This window comes from Cricetulus griseus, assembly GCF_003668045.3.
Source record: "Cricetulus griseus strain 17A/GY chromosome 1 unlocalized genomic scaffold, alternate assembly CriGri-PICRH-1.0 chr1_0, whole genome shotgun sequence".
Taxonomy (NCBI): Eukaryota; Metazoa; Chordata; class Mammalia; order Rodentia; family Cricetidae; genus Cricetulus; species Cricetulus griseus.
In genome coordinates, this window is record NW_023276806.1 from 78,318,326 (window position 1) to 78,337,415 (window position 19,090).

The following is a 19,090-nucleotide window of genomic DNA, read 5'->3' on the forward strand; positions in this document are numbered from 1 at the left end:
GAGATAACTCTCTCCTCTTCTGGCTCAGAGAAGCAGCAGCAATTGACTCGGGACAATTTCCAGTGAAGAGATGGAAGAGAATTAGAGGTGACAGTAAAGAAAGTTAGCTGTAACTCAAGCCCAAAGAGAAGGGCAACGAATGGCAAAGAAAACAGAGGAATGTACATTCATCTCACTGCAGAGTAATGACAGGAAGGAAAGAGCAAAGGCATTTCAGTGTGGTCTGGAGTGTAGGGATAAAGCCACAGATGGGGTGTCTGCTCAGTGGAAAAAGTCATTCAGTCCCTGGCATTCAAAGGAAGCAAAGGAGGTGGGTGTGCCAGCCCATTCGTTAGCAGATACTATACTGTGCTAATGGAGATTTGCCTATCCCTTCAGGGGAAGTGAGTCATTATTAATTTATAAGTCTTTTGCCTTAGCAAAATATCAACACTGGGCACATAGACTTCATCCTGATTTTCCTTATAGAATTGTAATTGATTCACAGAAAATGGCAAAGGAGGTCAAGTTCAGCACTCAAGAGCTTGGTTATGGATTTTTATAGGACTATGGAAATGTAACCTGAAAATTGCCCATGTGACCATAATGGACATTAGAGCCATTTGGGACTTTACTATCAAAAATGATTTCTGCTGCCATAATTTCTCAGAAAGACAACTGTGTGAATTGATTATTTCCTACCCAATTAGTTAGTTGCTCATTACACATTCTTGTCTTACTAATGAAAGCATTTAGAGATACATCTTTATGGAAGCTAAGTAGGCCAGGCAGCTTAATGGTCTTAGAATAATTAGGGAATCTTGCATTACCAGCCAGTGGGGTACCTTCTGGTGTAGCTTTGCCAATGCTTTTGCTATTCCCTCTTCCTTCCCTCATTAGTATCTGTTGCCGAACAAAGCCCAGCTCTGTAGAATACCACTATAAAATATTTTACAAACACACATGGGACTGATTTAGTTGATACAAGCCATTATTAACTTACCCAATAAAATGGTAGGAAGACAAAAATTTGTTCCCATGTGAGATAGCTTAGCAGCATACAAGACTGTAGTCTGAAAAATGTTTTCCTAGTTTGTAAGAGAGCCTAATCTAGGGAAGGTAAATGTTGTGACTCATGAGATGATTCCACTGGTAGAGTGCTTGCTTTACAAGCCTTGAATTTGATCCTCAGAACCTACACACAAGCTGGGCGTGGTGGCACAGGCTTATAATCCCAGTACCTCATAGATGGACACAGGAAACAGAAAGATCCCTAGGTCTTTAAAATATTTTATTAATATAATTTAGTTATTCTATGTGTTTTTTATATCATGTACCTTGATCCCATTCATTTCACATTCCCTCACATCTGCCCTCTGCTCCTGCATCCCCTTCCCCAAATAAAACAAAATTCAAAGAAAAAAATGAAGAAAATAAAATTTAAAAAATGAGAAAAGAAAAGGGAAGGAATTAAAATCTCATCATGGAAGCTGCAGTGCTACGCAGCAAGTCACATCGTATAGTGCTTGGTCCATACATCGCTACCTGCAAGTGTTCATTGCAAAGAGTCATTGGTCTGGTTCGAGGACCCTGGTCTCATCTACATGTTCAATGCTAGACCCCACTAAGGCTCTTCCTGGACATTCCACTGGCTCCCTGTGTTGTGGAGATCCTGCAGCTTTTGCTCTGAGGATCCCTAGGTCTTGCTGGTCAGCTAAATGACACTATTTCAGAAGACCAAGCCAGGGCCAGACTCTGTCTTCATAAAAAGAAAGAAAAAAAATAGATTGATGGCAGTTGATGTAGGACCCTGAAATAGCCCTTTGCTTGCACAAACATGTGTATCCACACAAACATGAACATGCACAAACACAAAAAAAGATACATTTGTAAGTTCACCCATCTGCCCTTCTGCATCTGTGATACATTATCTATAATTTATATTGCCATCCTTTCCTCTGCACCTCTGACTTCAGCGTGTTTCTGAATACAGCACTGTAAGCAGCAAGAGGTGAGATTTCACTTGAAAGACAAACTAGACATGTAGTCACTCCACTAAACTTGTAAGTCTCACAAAATCAGGCACCAGGTCCAAATAGTTGTTATGGAGTTTTGAACATACAAGAGATATATGAATGAGTAGATGAATGCATGAGTAAAATTGTGTGTGTGTGTGTGTGTGTGTGTGTGTGTGTGTGTGTGTGTAAGCCGGCACAAGATGCTTGCAGAAAGCTTCCTTTGTGCTGTGGGAGAGGCTTTCATAGCATCACTATGCACTGTGGATCTCATAGACCCTCAGACATGGACCAGACCTCAAGGAAACTACCCTGATTGGTTTTCATTTCAAGAAGATGAAACTAAGATGCAAAATAACCATCTGAAACACAAGGGTTGTTGCTTGGGAGACACTCTGCTGTGGTCCACATCTTACTAACTTTTCCATGTTGTCACATCACTCATAAAATGGGAATCATGGTACTGTGTGCTTCAGAAAGTTGTATGGAGTTCAACTAAGAGAAGGAATGGAAATTTCCAAGTGTAGTTTCTGGAAAATGGTACATGACAACTACCAACTACAAAACAAAATCACAAACAGCAGCAAAAACACCAAACAAACAAAAACAAAACAGCAACAACAAAACAACCACCACTTTCTGTCCCACCCAGCCCTCTTTAACATGTTTATTAGCTGAACTGGAGATGGTAGAGATAGATGTAACAATGTAGTAAAACCATCACTGTTTTTCAGGTAATAATACTTGTCCTTTCCCTGACAGTTTTAATGAGTTGAAATCTTTTTTTGTGCTATTCTTACAATATGTACATGAAAATTATGACAAAGGTAATACAAGGAGCAGAACTTTATTAAAAATAAGATATTTTGTGAATGGAAAGTATAAAGTTTTTAAATGTCATGCTCTTCTCTTTGGCTAATCGTATAGCCATGCTTCAGAGAAAATATATTTTTCAAAGTTGTCTTTGAATAATAGAGGGCAAACTTAATTAAAAATGAGTAAGGTGAACTATTTTTCTAAAGCATAACTTAAAAATTACAATAAACTTTCAAACCTTCAGTTCAGTCATTGGCCAAGCACAGAGAGGGAAAGGAAAGTCAGCTGGCTCGCAGTTGGTTGCCAGGAAACAAACAAAAGCACCAAGAAAGAGGAAACAAACAACTCCACATTTGCTGGAAGGTGGCTTTTGAGGGCAAGAACTTCATTGGGTGGGGGGATAAAATGTTTTTATTCAAACATTTTGCCTTCTACTTATAGAGTTGTAACTTTCATTTTAAATTATCTTCTAAGTTGGGTTCCTTTTCAAAGGTACCTATTGAAGGAAACAGCAACAACAAAAGAAACAAGCACAGAGAGTTGAAGGATGCTGAGGAAGGGTGAAGTTATTAGGACTTACCCTGATGCTGCAGTTGGATTAAACATGGGGCTACAGCAACCGCAAATACATCTTGAGAAAAGAGATGGTGTTACTGTGAGTGAAGACTATGGCACAGGCCTCCTTGAAAACAAGCTCTGTGTGGAGGATTTTGTGAAGATACAACAGGTCTTTGAGGTACGTGCTACTCTGATGGACCACAGAATTTGGGCTGTTCACAAGGGACAGTAACAAGAAAAACACAATCTGTTTAAAAATAGTTTACTAGCATGTCTGAGAGATAGCCCAGTTAACAAAGTATCAGTCACATATGTATGAAGACCTGAGTTTGATCTCAAGCACCCATTGAAAAGCCAGGTGTACAGGTGCTCACTCATAATCCCAGTGCTGGGGAAGAGGAGACTAGGAGTTCTCTGGTCCTCACTGGCTGTCCATCCAACATAGCCAGTGAGTCAGCCAGTCCCAGTGAGAGCCTCTGTCTCAAAATATATGGTGGAAGTCCCCTGAAGAAAGATGCTTGTGGGTTCCACAGACTCATATGCGTACATGCTTATCTACATGGGTGTGCATGAACACTCACATTTCAATATATTTAAGAGTCAAATCAGGGACTTGAAAACGGTCAGTCTCAGGCTTAACATCAATGCTTGCAACATTATCTTTCAGTTCATTGGGCCAAATAATAACAATTAATTTGAAGCTGATACACAAGTATATCAAAAAGTACAATTTATTTTTGCACATATTTCTTAGAAATTAATACATTTTGCCAGGAAGTAAAACTTATGCTTTGAAAGGGAAAAGCCAGATGATTAAATTAACCTCCAGTTAATAACTGCCCTTGCATTTGTTAAGAAAATAGAACTAGGGAAATACAAATGCATGTGTCCAGTTTGTGAGGATTCACGTGTGCCTACCTCTGAGTGACACAGCCCCTTTCAAACCTGATTTGGGCACTATGTGGTTGGCCTATGACAAGGGACCCTCTTCCCATGCCGCTTATTCTCTCCTGGTGTAATTCCAGTCAAATAAAATTTAAGGTTTTTCTTTTCATTCTATGTAGAAAATGAACCTCATGATAACTACACTGAATAATCCCCCCTCCTTACCTTAGCTAATTAATTCGGAATTCTGCAGCTATATATAATGAATAACATACTTCAAAGTGAAATTTAAGTTTCAAATGCAGGTAGGAAGAGTTCCATTTGTGCTGGGGAATTTAGACAGACTTAAACCTCTATCCTTTCTGCTTCATTATGCTTGCCAAGATGTGATCGTAGAGCTCCACAAACTCTTCTGGGGGTTCTCGGAGTGTCTGTATTAATTGGAAGCAGGCATAATGTTTTGGAATTCAATCATAAAGTTAATACAACATGAAATCTAGCAATTATACTGAACTATGATTAGCACCACTTTAACCCTCAGCTATCACAAAGTAACAACAAGTTGTGGTAGCTGGAGAGGTGGCTCAACAGTTAAGAGTCCTTTCTACAGTTCTATCAGAGGACCTCAGTTCAGCTCCATATCATACCCTATTGTAACTCTAGCTAGGGAAATATTGATTTGATGCCTCTGGCCTCTGTGGGTGTTCTCTCTCTCCTTTTCTCTCTCCTCTCTTTCTCTCTCTGAGAGGGAGAATTAAAAATAAAATGCATTTAAAAAAGTTATTTTCTGTTGAAAATCTGCTTGGTACTGCTTTGTATAACAATTCAGATTTTACCTATATAAATATCAATCATTTCTGTGTAACAAAATCTATCATATTTGGTAACACTGGGCATACTGCATTTTGTTTCTTTAATTTTTGTGTATTTGCTATTCATCTAATCCCATTTCTCTGGAGGAGACCAGTGTGCCTGATGCCCACGGCCCCAGATAAATTTGGCTGTGATAGTCACTGCAAACATTTTGACAGCTTGAGGACAACCAATAAAATATAACAGTGGATTATTACAGCTTTGGCTCCAGAATGAACAGAAATGTGGCAGTTTTGTTCTAATGCTGACAACACAAAGGATTTGAATGCTGGGGTCTATGAGAGTTAGAGTGTTATAAAGTAGATGTGTCAGTGAAACTGCTAGTAAATGTTGGGGCTGGGCAGTGTTTGAAACAGATCAGTCTTGGGTGAACTCAAAGCAAACCCCAACATCTCAGGAAGTTTGAATGCTTGTTTGTGTGACATTGAATCTTCAAGAGACTGACCATCTATTTTGAAATTATAAGATGAAAGAACAAGAGTGTGCGCACCTGGAAGGGAAAGCATGAAATTCCAAGCTTCCCCAAGCCCTGGGAATCTATGACAGTTTTCCTTTTAAAATGTGCAGATGCGCTTTCCGGAAGAGGCAAGAAGTTCACCCATCTCTCACACACTCAGCAGACAGGCTAGAACCACACCTGATGACAGGCACATGGCCGGGGCTGACTGGCAGGAATGGAGAGGGACGATGCAGAGAGGGTGGCACATGGGATTCCATCCTATTTGCCTCAGGAGTGGGTCCATATGCCACACAGGCATTTGCTCCCACTCATACCTGAAGTGCAGCATCCTAAAAGCAGGCATTCAAGGTCCATTCCCGGAAGACTTGGTCTCAGAAATAGGTTCTGGAACCAGATTCGTTTATCTTGTATTATGTTTCACCTGTTCATTTTGTAAACACTACTTACTTGAGAAAAGAAGAACAATCAATCCCTAGCTCAGATCCAGCTCCTTAAAAGGAGGCAGTGGTTTAATGAAAATCAGAGACTGGAGGTAGTGCTCTGAGGAAGAGAGCATTTGCCTGGCATGGTCAAGGACCTCAGTTGGGTCACCAGCACTAGGGGAAAAGAAATCACATTCAGAAACAACCTCCATTTATCCTGGTGCTGGGGAAGTTTACACAAGAGCTCCCTAACCCCAGTATCAGCTTGGGCTCCAGAGTGAAGCCCTGCCTCACAAACAAAACAAGAGCCAGCAAAATGGTTTAAGAGGTAAAAGCCCTTGGCTGGAAAGGCCTGAAGACCTGAGTTTGATACCTGGAACTCATGAAAAGCAGACAGACAGAACCAATTCCATAAACTTGTCCTCTTTTCTCCACGTGTGTATTGTAGTATATGCCACCCATATGCTCATGCACACATGCACTTGTGCACTCTCTCTCTCTCTCTCTCTCTCTCTCTCTCTCTCTCTCTCTCTCACACACACACACACACACACACACACACACACACACACACACACACACACAAACTTTAAAAATGAAGCAGAAAAAAAGAAAATTTAAATTGTCAATGAGACTCTGGGAAGACCCATAAGCCTGAGGACATAGGTTTGATCCCTGGCATCTGTAGAAAAGGTGGGCATGGGGAGACCATCTGTAATACCAGTGCTTCTGAGGTGCAAACAGGGCTCCCTGGCCAGCCAGTCTAGAATAAGTGAGCTTCAGGTTCAGGGAGAGACCCTTTAGAAAACATAAGGTGGAGAGCATTTGAGGAAGATATTGGATGTTGATCTCTGGCCTCCACATGCAAGTACACATAGGTGCATGAGCACCTGAAAACACACACACACACACACACACACATACACACACACACACACACACACACACACCTACACACACACACAGAGAGAGGGGGGGGAGGGAGACTGTTAAGGAGGTATGAATGGACAATGCATAGTTTACATCAATCTCTAAGTGAAATATCCTATACCATATTACTATTTAGTTGCAGCAGTAACATTTAAGAACCAAGTGAGTCATTATGCCCATCACACAATGGTATAAATGAGTTACAATTATCACAGTGTTGACAGCCACAAATCAGACTTTCTGCTCAGCTTTGCCACTTACAATGTTACTATGCAAACCAGTATCTCTGTGCCTCAGTTCCCTTTATTTCTAACAAGGAGCAATAGGGGTTTTGTTATAAGTAAGTGGGGTATAATTTGCCAGGACTAGCACTTGCCTCACAGGCAATATTATTAATGAACATTAGCTGTTATACATTTGATTAGCAGAGGTTGAATCACATAACATCTAACATTGTCTTGATTCTAACTCATGCTTCTTAAAGGAAGTTAAGTTTCTGAATGAGATGCCATAATTTTCCTGTATTCTTTTCACTTATAATATGAAATGAGAGTCACACGGGCAGATCTTCATAGAGAGTACAAAGGCATCATGTTCTCTTATTTCACATTTCTATTTGCAGACAAAAGGTTTTAATTGATGTCTTGATCCTCTTTGGAACAAAGAAGTTGAAGGGGTAGAATGACTACAAGGGAACTTATGGTTCTATTTTCTTTCAAGTGATGGTGTCAAATGGCCACACATCAGCCAGAAGGGAGTGGATTATTCATAGAACTGTATGACATCATTCCACCCTTTCTTCAGAGCTGGCAATGCTTAGAGAAATGGCACCGTCTCTGGATACTTACATGATATCAATCATATTGTACATTTTCTTTAGATTTTTCAAAATCCAGCCATTGTATGAGAAAGAAGGACTGTGGCTGCTAGCTCTATAGGAATGATGAAAGCTGGAAATTATAGTCCAAGGGAAATGAGATTATTTTTGAAAGGGCCAAACATGAGTTTCATGTATGTTGAGCTTCTCCCAAGACCTAGCTTCAAGGTGACCAAGCACTTCTTTTCCTCATACTCTCTGTTGTGTACCTGGATGTGTTGGGAAGTCCTATCTGCTCATTGCTGCTCCATTATCTGTTTGGTTTGGTGCCACAGTTTATTCAGCACATCTGGTGCCTTGGATTGAGTTCTGAATTCCTTCTGTTAGCAACCATGTTTTCTTTATCCCTTGGCTCATGCATTTTGGTCCAGGCTTAGCTCTGCCCTACCTATTGTATTATATCATTTTCCCATGTCCTGCAAAATTTTTAGTTTTTTTCCCTTTGTTTTGGATATGTGTATATATGTATGTATGTGCAGGTTCAAGTGTATGCAGGGGCAAACATGTGGGCAGGTGTGTATGCATGTGTATGGGTGTATGTAGGGACTAAGGGACAACTTTGGCTGTCATCTCTTAGTCACTAACATTTTTTTGATAGTTTCCCATTGCCCTGGTGCTTTGCTGGCTTCCCAGTGAGTCTCAGGGATCCACAAGTCCAAGACAACTTTCTTTTGAGATGTTGCTATAAAGAACTTGATTCAAATAGGATAAAGCCTCCAGTCATAAAAAAAAAGCACATTAAGTTGAGAATATACAGGCTCTGTGCTCTTCTAACTTGGATTCAATGCATAATCAGCAAATAAAAATCTCCTACAATGAAATCACTGCAGATAAAGGATTGAAGAATAAAAAGATAAGAATAACCCATAACATTTTTATTAGCTTTTCTTTTCTAAAGGCATCTCAATGGATACTTATGAGAAGGTAAATAAGCAAAGCTTAATCTGTAACTCTATTATGTGGCACAGAGTTCATTCAGGAGCCACAATCAATTGTCACCTACTGAACAGAAGCAGCAGGCCAGAGCCTTCCTCCCCCAGCTCCCTTAGTGGAATCAAATACTTATTTTTTGATGGAAGCAGAAAATCAGGCCAGCTCTCTAGGTCCCTTCCTCAACACCAGTGTAATAATGTCTGAACAAATCCAGCACTCCTACAGCTGACAATTGAAATTGAAATTGAAATTGGTAGAGGAATTCTTTGGTGGTTTTGTCTGACTTGTTAAAATTTACAGGCAATGTTAGTAAATAGTGTCATCATCAAAAAGTCAGGGAAATAAAGATGTGCGCTGATCTGAATGAAGAAATGGGTCTTCTTGAATGCTATGGCCTTTGTACACAGCTTGGTGAGGAGCTCTCACCTGACCACATCTTTTCCAATATCTCCCTGTATTTTTGTAACAGAGACTTAGGGAGATGAGTCTAGAACTGGGGATGTAATAAAGTATGCTTTTGATGAACAAATGCCTTAATCTAGCTTTCTGTTCCGGTGGATCAAATACTATGAGCCATATTGATTAAGGGCCCCCAAGAGGCAGAACATATATTCCTCTGTTCTGGTATAAGAACTGTTTCCCCATATACCATATCTGGGACAGGAAAAAATAACCTTTCACTTCAGGGGACTCTTTTCTTGTCAGTTCATAGCCCTCTCCAACATGCAACACACACACACACACACACACAATTTAGTCCTTATTTATACCTCCAAGGAGTCAGTCACAAAATCATCTGAAAGTGGAACATTACCCAAAGTATGATGTTATTTTATTTATTTGAATATAGAGCTGTCATAGGGCTTACCAAATGCCTAAACTTTAGTTTGGAATATTATTATTATTATTATTATTATTATTATTATTATTATTATTGTCCATTATTATCTGCATGGGATGATAACTGCCTAGCTAACTCTTCGCAATTATTCATATATAATAAACAGCACAACCTCAAGAAGACCCACTTTTCACAGACTGGATTAGAACCTGACTTTGGATAGCTTCCTATACATTCTTTTCATCATTCTTTTCCCTCCTGTCCCTTCACTCCTGCCAGTTCCTCCCCATCTCCTCTCCATTCCATATGCACTCTGTATCTATCTCTCATCAGAAAAAAAAAAAAAACAAGCTTCTATGAGTAAACAACGAAACATAACAAAATAAAATATAACAAGATGAAGCAAAAACTATTATATCAAGTTGGACAGGGAAACACAACAGGAGAAAGAGTCCCAAGAGCAGGCACAAAAGCCAGAGACCCACTCATTCTTACAGACAGGTGTAATAACAAGTCTTTACTCCAAAGCCACCTGAGCCCTGCCACCACGTGGCGCCCAGAATAACTCACAGAGTCTTATATTAGTTTACAATGCTACTGGCCAATTGACTAGGATTTCTTATATGCTAACTCAGTTTTAATTATCATAAATCTATATATTTTATAAGACTTATCTTATTAAGGATGTCTTCCCCTGGGTCCTCTTCCCAGGATCACATGGTGGCTCCGTAAAGAAGAGAGCAGGAGGAAGAGAAAGAACAAGAGGATGATTTCCTTCTTGTCCCTGCTTATATTCTGAGTCTGCCAGCTATGTCACTTCCCGCCTGGATCTTTTTGCTACATGTCCCAGAATCCTCCTTGACTCCTAGTCCCACCTATCTTGCTTCTTCATTGGCCAACAGTACTTTATTCAGCAACCAATAAGATAAACATACACAGAAGGACATTTCCCATCATCTCCTCTTTTCTGTCTAAATAAAAAGAAAGGTTTTCATTACCATTTATAACCAACCCCATTTAAATGAAAACAAACATTTATTGTAAACATTATTTGCAAATTTGGACATCGTTCATTCCAAACTGCTTCCTGGTGGTTGGGGATGATGTCCATACCATGGGGGTCATGATAAAAAACAGAAATCTGGCCAGGTCCTTGTTTTTGTAGTTTGCAAGGCTGCATCGTCTTAGCTGTTTTGGATGTAGAGTCATTTGGGTCACTGCTTCAGGGGTCTTGCTTGATCAAACCATAATAGTCTGGAAGGAAACCATAGCTTTCCATTTTCTGTGGAAACACAAACAAAAACTCCTTTCCCAAGTGACCTGTTTTTATATTTAAATTTAGAAGTCAAAGCATTTTTAAAATGTATAAGTTGGATTAATTTCACATCATTGATAATCAAATGTATTATAGCAACTGTAGCTCTTTCCTCGGCAATCAAACAATTTAAAGACAATATAGCATGTAGTATCCAGATTCTGTGCATTTTCCATCTTTACGTGGCTTTTTTATTACTCTATTTTTTTTTTACTTTTATTTTTTCCTTTTATGAGACAGGGTTTCTCTGTGTAACTTTGGCTGCCCTTGAATTCACTCTGTACACCAGGCTGGCCTTGAAGTCACAGAGATCTGCTTGCCTCTGCCTCCCTTTGAGTGCTGATATTAAAGGCGTGTGCCACAACCTCCCAGCTACTCTATTTCCTTCTTTCTTTTTCTCTCACAAACCTACAAATATTTTTAAACACATTGTAAGCCTTTAGAGGTTTTTCTTCATCTGTTTATATTGTAAATCTTTACCTCTTTCTGGCCACGCAATCTTTTAACTGTTAAACAACACTGCCAAATTAAAATGGCAGCTTCTTAGCCGCTGTGTTTCCAAGATGGCAGGGGTAAGTTTACCACCAGCTCTGAGAGCTGTGCTCACTGCCTTGGTCTATGCTGCTACCAAGGAGCATGCTGCTGGCTTGGAGATGTGGTCACTGCCACTGCCAGCTGTTTGGGGCACCATGACCCTGACATTGAGTCTCATGCTCTACCAACTGAGCTAGCCAGGCCTCTTAAAAAGGAGCCCTTTGGGATACACTCTGGCCCTGGACACATGGGGAAGGGCCCAGGCCCAGCACAGGAAGATTTGGTGGACTCTGCAGAGCCCCCATTGAGGGCCCTACCCTGCCTGGGGAGTGGAGAGTGGATAGGGGTGGGGGGTAGGTTGGGGTGGGGGAGGAGGGATGGGGGTGAGGGGAGGGAGAGGGAGAAGGGACTTACATGTGAAACAAGCTTGTTTCCTAACTTGAACTAATCAATAAAAAATAAAAAAAAATAAAAATAAAAATAAAAAAGGAGCCCTTTGGTTTTTTTCCACTTAGGCTGAGTCAGGAAACTTCTCTTAAAGGGATTGTTTGAGTCTCTGCTTGTCTCTAGCAAAACAGAGACCACCTGAGAAAATGCTGCTACCAAGATGTCGTGCTTGTCTCTGTTCTTTTGCTTCGAAAATCCCTTTTTAAGCTTTTGTGAAGTTTACATGGAAGTTCGTAACATTACCACCAGCTGCCCAGGGTCTGCCTCCCCTTGACTAGTTTTGGGAAGGTGGCTCACTGCAGTGAGAGTCCAGAATCCTAACCCTTAGAATTCTCAAGGACTGTAGGCCATCTTGGGAGTGCCTAACCCAATCCGCAAGAGCACAGGACGGTGCTTCCTCTTGGAACCTAGGATCGTGGTGTTATCCCACTCACTGACACCAGTCAGGAGTTCCATAAAAATACTAAGCTAAAAGCTATAATATATATGCAAAGGACCTGGCGCAGACCCATGTAAACCCCATGCTTACTGCTTCTGTCTCTGTGAGTTCATGTGCACCTTGCTTAGTAGATTCAGAGGACCATGTTTTCCTGGTGTCTTCCAACCTGCCTGACTTTTACATTCTTTCTGCCTCCTCTTCCACAGGATTATTCTTCTATTAAGGAACATAAGAGGTTTTTTTTTTTTCCCCATTTTCTGGCTATTATGAATAAAGCCACATTGAATATGGTTGAACAATGTTCCTTGTGATAGGCTGGAGCACCTTTCAGGTACCTGACCAAGAGTAGTATAACTGGATCTTGGGGTAGATCAAATCCCAACTTTTAAGGAAGCTCCATATTGATTTTCAAAGTGGCTGTACAAATTTGTACAAAGTGACAGCATGAGCTGTCACTTGTGTCATTGATCTTAGGCATATGTGGTGGTCTGAAAGGATATAGAGTTATTTCAATTGTTTTGGATCTGCTGAGACTTGCCTTGCCACCGAGTATATGGCCAATTATGGAGGTTTCATGAGTACAGAGAAAAAATATTCTTTTGTGTTTTGGTGAAATGTTCTGTAAATACCTGTAAGGTTCATTTGGTTTATAACTTCTGTTAATTCCAGGATTTCTTTGTTTAGGTTTTTTCCTGGATGACCTGGTCATTGTTGATAATGGGGTATTAAATTCTCCCATTATCAGTGTGTGAGGTCAATATGTGATTTAACCCATGTTAGTGGTTTTTTTTTTTTTTTTTTTTTTTTTTTTTTTTTTTTTTTTTTTTTACAAATGTGGTTTCCCTTGTATTTGGCGCATAGATTTTAAGAACTGAAATGTCATCTTGGTGAATGTTTACTGTGATGTATATGTAGTGTCCTTCCCTGACTCTTTTGATTAGTTTTGGTTTGAAGTCCATTTTTATAGATTAAATTAAAGAAACTACACCAGCTTTCTTCTCTGGTCCATTTTCTTGGAAAATCTTTTTCCAACCCCCCACCCAGAGGTAATGTCAATCTTTGATGTTGAAGTATGTTTTCTGTATGTAGCGGAAGGATGAATCTTGCTTTCACATCCATTCTGTTAGTCTGTATTTTCATTGGGGATTTGAGACCATTGATATAGAGAGATATGAATCAATAATCAATAATTGTTGATTTTGTTGTTGGTAGTGCTGTGGATTGTGTGTGTGCTTCTCTTCTTTTAATTTTGCTGGTGTGAGATTATTTTCTGTATTTCAAAGGGTGTAGTTAACATCCTTGGGTTGGAGTTTTCCTTCTAGTGCTTTCTATAGACAGATATTGTTTAAATTTGAATTTATCAAGGAATATCTTATTTTCTCCATCTGTGTTGATTGAATTTTTTTCAGAATACAATAGTCTGGGCTGGCATCGGTGATCTCTTAGAGTCTATAGCACATTTGTTTAGGTCTAAATGGATTTTAAATTCTCCATTGAGAACTCAAGTGTTATTTTAATAAGTCTGTCTTTATATGTTATTTGATCTTTTTATCTTGTAGCTTTTAATATTCTTTCTTTGTTCTGTACACTTAGTGTTTTCATTATCATGTGACAAGGGTTTTCCTTTTCTGGTCCTATTTGGCATTCTGTAAGCTTTTTGTAACTTGACAGGCATGCCCTTACTCAGGTCAGGAAAATTTACTTCTGTGATTTTGTTGAAAATACTTTCTTAGCTTTCGAGCTGAGATTCTTCTCCTTCTTCTATTCTCATTGTTCTTAGGTTTGCTCTTTCATAGTGTGCCAGATTTCCTTGATGTTTTGTGTCAAGAATTTTTTATCTCTAACATTTTCTTTGATAACTGCATTCATTTATTCTATATATCTTCAATGCCTGAGACTATTCTTGTATTCTGCTGGTAAAGCTTTCTTCCTAGTTCCTGTTTGAGTTCCTAAATTTTTATTTCCAGAATTCCCTCCATTTTGGTTTTCTTTATTGATCCTGCTTTCATATTTTTAGGACTTGAATTGTTATGTTTCTTTCATTCAACTGTTCATGTTTTCTTGGATTTCTTCAAGGGATTTATCCATTTCCCCCAATTTTTGTTTGTTTTTCAGGGATTTCCTTAATGTATTTATTCATTTCCTCTTAGAGAGCATCTATCATCTTCATGTAGTTGGTTTTAAGGTCTATTTCTTGTGCTTTAGCTATTATGGTATATTCAGGTCCTTCTGTGGTAGGAGGTGGATTCAGTGGAGACAACTGCTCTGACTGTTATTGTGTCTTTATGCTGGCATCTAGGCATCTGGACTTGGAGTGATTATATGTCTAGGTGCTGCTTGTCTGAGTTGGGTGATTATTTTGTTCCATAGTTTCTGTTTCCTCTCTAGATTTTCAGAGAGTGTGACTGTTGTGTATTGCTTGTTTTTCCTTGTCTGCTCAGCTGATGTGTTCACAGAGAATGACTGCTGGTGCAGGAGGCTGGGATATTAGAATGAGCCTGGGGGAGGTAAGGTTGGAGAAGAAGGTCTTTGTGCTTTCTTGGGGATGGGGCCAGCCAAGAAATGGAGATCATAGCAGGTTTCTTGCTACAGATCGTGGGATAAGACTGTGGGGACTGGATCTCAGGAGGAATAGGAGAGGTGTGAGTTGGTCTTTAGCCTATTTGTTGACCTGGGAAGTGCAGCCCTTGGGTTAGCAGGGAATGGCTGCTGGGGTTGGGGTTTGGGACAAAGAAACACGTTTGGAGAAGGTTAGAATGAGATGCTCTCTGGTATCCACAGGAGATGGGATGGGTAGATGAGAGTCTGTGTAGGATGCCACTGGTGTTCTGACACAGAGCTAGGGAATGGGTCTGGGGAATCATAGAGAGAAGAGAATGCAGGAAGCCTACCTGTTTTTCTGTTAGGTGTGGCCTATGGATTCTCAGAGGTTGTTTGCTGGAGTTAGGAGCTTGGAAAAAAGCAACAACTGGAGTGAAGCAAGTTAGAAGGGGAAGGAAGATCTGTGGGGTACAGAGGGGATGGGAGCAGGGGGAGAAGGAAGACTGGAACTGGTTGCAGTGCTGGGAATGACTGGGGGATTGGATTAGGAGTGGAAGAGGGAGTGGTTAGAGTCTTCATTTAGCTTATATGTTTCCCTGTCATTAGCTTACTTGTTGCTCTGGGAGGAGCAATCCTTGGGTTTGCTGGAGGTTCATGCTGGGGTTTGGGTCTGGGGCAAAGCAACAGAGTGGAGGAGGAAGGTTAGAAAGGGAAGATCTGTGGGATCCACAGGAGAAAGGTGACAAGCAAGATTGCTTTAGATGTTTCGCTGCAGAACTGGTGATGAGACTGGAGGATTGGATCTAGGGGAACAGAGAGAGCTCTCTTAGTCATTGTTATCACAGATATGCTGATTAGATAAAGTGCTATTACTTGTATAAAGATGAGTCAGGGTCAAGAAATCTTTGGTTGGTGTGACTTCATCTCAACAAGGATAAGGGGACCATGGGTGAAGATAAGATTAAGTATCTGGAAGAGAAGATAGAGTGTCTAAGAATGGACTGCAGGGAAATTGTTAAAGAGGCTGCAAGCAAAACATTTGTATCTTAAAGGAAATCAAGAAACAGGAAAATGATCTAGAAATAAAAGGAGGAACAAAACAAACCAGAAAAGAGTATAAAGATAGATGTGGTAGCACATATGGGCAGTGGTAGTGTTCCTGTGCTGAGATGGGAGGCAGAGACAGGAGTCCCTGAGAGCTCACAAACCAGCTGGCCTGGTGTACACAGCACTGAGAATGGAGTCTGTCTCAAACAGGGTGGAAAGTGAGAACTGATTATTCAAAGGTATCCTTTCATCAGCATACACAGACTTGCACACTTGTACTTACTCATAAAAGCATGCACACATATCTCATACATACAAAAACAAAAGCAAAAGAAACAATCAGCATAGAAATAGCATTATATACACTGGTCTTGTTATATTTAGGAATATATAATCATATATATATATATATGATTAATTTTACAAGAGGTCATCAATTTAGAAGAGAGCAAGGAGGAAGGAGGGATATTTGGGAGGGTTTGAATGGAGGAAATGGAAGTGAGAAATGTTATAGTTACATTACAATCTCAAAAAGAAAAGAAAAATGTTAGAAAAACAGGAACCACAAGCTCATTCCCCTTACTTTGGAACACTGTCATTCACTGCATTGCTTCCACTAACTATTCTTAATTCTGATAATTATTCTTTTTTAATTTTTATTTATTCATGTTTTGGCTGCCTATAGGTAAAAGGGATATTTATAATTTAAGAAACTTGGCCCTAATGTATTTCTTAAATTAATTTTTACTTAAATTAAACACAATCTTATTTTTACATACCAATCCCAGTTCCCTCTCCCTCCCATCCTCCCATGCCCCCCCACCTCCTCATCCCACCCCCATCCACTTGCCAGTGAGGGTGAGGCCTCCCATGGGGGATCATAAAAGTCTGTCACATCACTAGGGACAGGACCAATGCCCTCCCCTGTGAGTCTAGGCTGAGAGAGTATCCCTCCATATGGAATGGGCTCCTAAAGCCCGTTCATGTACTAGGGATAAATACTGGTTCCACTGCCAGTGGCCCATAGACAAAGAAGTATGCTGCAGTCAACAAAGCTGAAAGGAGCTGGAGATCTGGAGTGTTTTGACATCAGATATGGAAATGCAGAGTTTGGAGTTTGCCCAGCTGATTTTCAGCCTTGCTTTGGCCCAGTATTTCCTCACTCTGCTCCCTTCCCTACATTTTGGATCAACAATTTATATCCTATATCATCATATGTTGGAAGTATATGATGTTTTTTGATTTTGATTTTATAAGGCATTACAATTAAGAGATTGCATGACTCTCAGAAGAGACTTTCAACCTTGGACTTTTAAACATTGTTGAATCTGTGATAGACTTTGGGGACTTTTGAAATTGGACTAAACACATTATGACATTGTTGCAAGCTTATGGAAGCCAGGGAATAGAACTTGGTTGGTAGTTTGAATGTAAATGGCTCCCATAAGCTCACAGGAAGTGGTACTATTAGAGGGCGAGGCTTTGTTGGAGTAGGCATGGCCTTATTGAGAAGTGTGTCACTGTGGAGGCCAGCTTTGAGGTTTCATATGTGCTCAAGTCATGTCTAGACTTGCCTGTGGGTCAAGATGTTGGGCTCTGATGCCTATCTGTTTAGACAGTGTCTAGCTGGTCAGGGTCCTCAAGGAGGCAAGCAGGCTTTATTACAATACGGAAATATGTGGTAGAGAAATGGGAGAGACAGAGAAACAGAATGGTTCATTCACCACAGAAAGACATAGAAAGGAAGAAACGAAGACAGTGAGGAGTAGGCAGATGTGGGAGGCCTGCTTGCCACCTGGGGCCAAGGTGAAGGTGATAAGGAGTATACTGAGGGGGAAGGTCCGCTTGCCAGGGGCTATAGTGATGTCTGGGTTGGGTTGCTGCCAATGGTCATGTCAGGGTCCCTGGTCTTACTGTAACCAGGGTACATGTTGATGTCCATGGCTCTTGTTACTGTCAATTGCCATGCTGATTCCAGTGGGCTGGGCCACCTCCTGGATCTGTGTTTGGGACATGAACCATGTGCTGCTATATGGGTTTAGCTATATGGGTGGCCTTTGCTGCTACCTGGGACCATGGTGACAAACAGGCCTAGACTGCTGCCGAGGACCATGTCTAGGTCTGTGGTCCTACCACAGCTGAGGTCTTTGTTGATGCCCATGTACCATGGTGCTACCAAAGGCCACATGAAGCCTGGGGTCTGGGCCCCAACCTGTGCCCTTGTTGGTGTCCAGGGGTCATGCTGCTGCAAGAGCCATTTTGATTTTAGTGGCCGGGGCTACCACTTGGAGTTAGGATGTTGACCAGGCTGTGCTGCTGCTTGTGGCCATGTCTAGCTCCATGGCCTAGCTGCAGCTGGGTTCTAGGTTGAAGTCTGTGCCTCATATTGCCACGAGCCAATACAGAGGCCCAGGATCTGGGCAGGAATCCGTGTTTTGGTTGGAGTGTGGGGGGTCATGCCACAGCAGGGTTCTCACAGATATGGATGGCTTATGTTGCCATCCAAGGTCATGTTGTCATCTGTGCCCAGGCTGCTACCAAGAGTCATGTCCGGGTCAGGGGCCCTATAGCAGCCAGGGTCCAGATTGTCATGTAGTTCGAGTTGCCTCCGAGCACCATGAGGATGCCCAGGGTCAGATCAGCCACCTCAGACCAGGTTGGTGTCCGAGGTCCAGGATGCATCCAGTTCTGAGCTGCTACTCAATGTCATGGTGATGTCTATGCCAGAGCTGCCCCTGAGGGCTATGTCAGGGTCTGTGGCCCTACTGCCACCAAGGTCTGTGCTGTTGTCCAATGCACTTGTTACCATTGAAAGCTGTGTAGACACCTGAGATCGAGGGTCATGTTGGTGTCTCAAGGCCATACTGCCACTGAGGCAGTGGTGACATCCAGACCCAGCTGCTACTGAGGACCGTGGTAGGGTCTGTGTTCCTATCGTGGCTGGAGTCTGTGCTGAAGTTTGAGTCCTGCATTGCCACCAAAGGTCACATAGAAGCCCAGTTTTAGGGTCACAACCTGTGGCCTTGGTCGTGTCTGGCAGCCATATGGCTGCCAGAACCATTCTTACCTAGGGATTGTTCCTTCCACCCAGAGCCAGGGTATCTTCTGGGCCCAAACTGCTGCTGAGGACCATTTCTGTGGTGTACAGAACTTGTTGACTGATTGGGTATGCTGAATA

General features: G+C 41.1%; 1 protein-coding gene across 1 annotated transcript in view; it reads left to right on the forward strand.

Annotated features, from left to right (window-relative positions):
• The first annotated feature begins 3,414 nt into the window (after nt 1-3,414).
• Wdr49 (WD repeat domain 49) overlaps nt 3,415-19,090 on the forward strand; it is a 139,682-nt gene continuing 124,006 nt past the window's right edge. Inside the window, exons 1-2 of the mRNA XM_035451338.1 lie at nt 3,415-3,550; nt 3,826-3,834. Of these exons, the coding sequence (XP_035307229.1) occupies nt 3,415-3,550; nt 3,826-3,834 (145 nt within the window). The remainder of the gene's footprint in view (nt 3,551-3,825; nt 3,835-19,090) is intronic.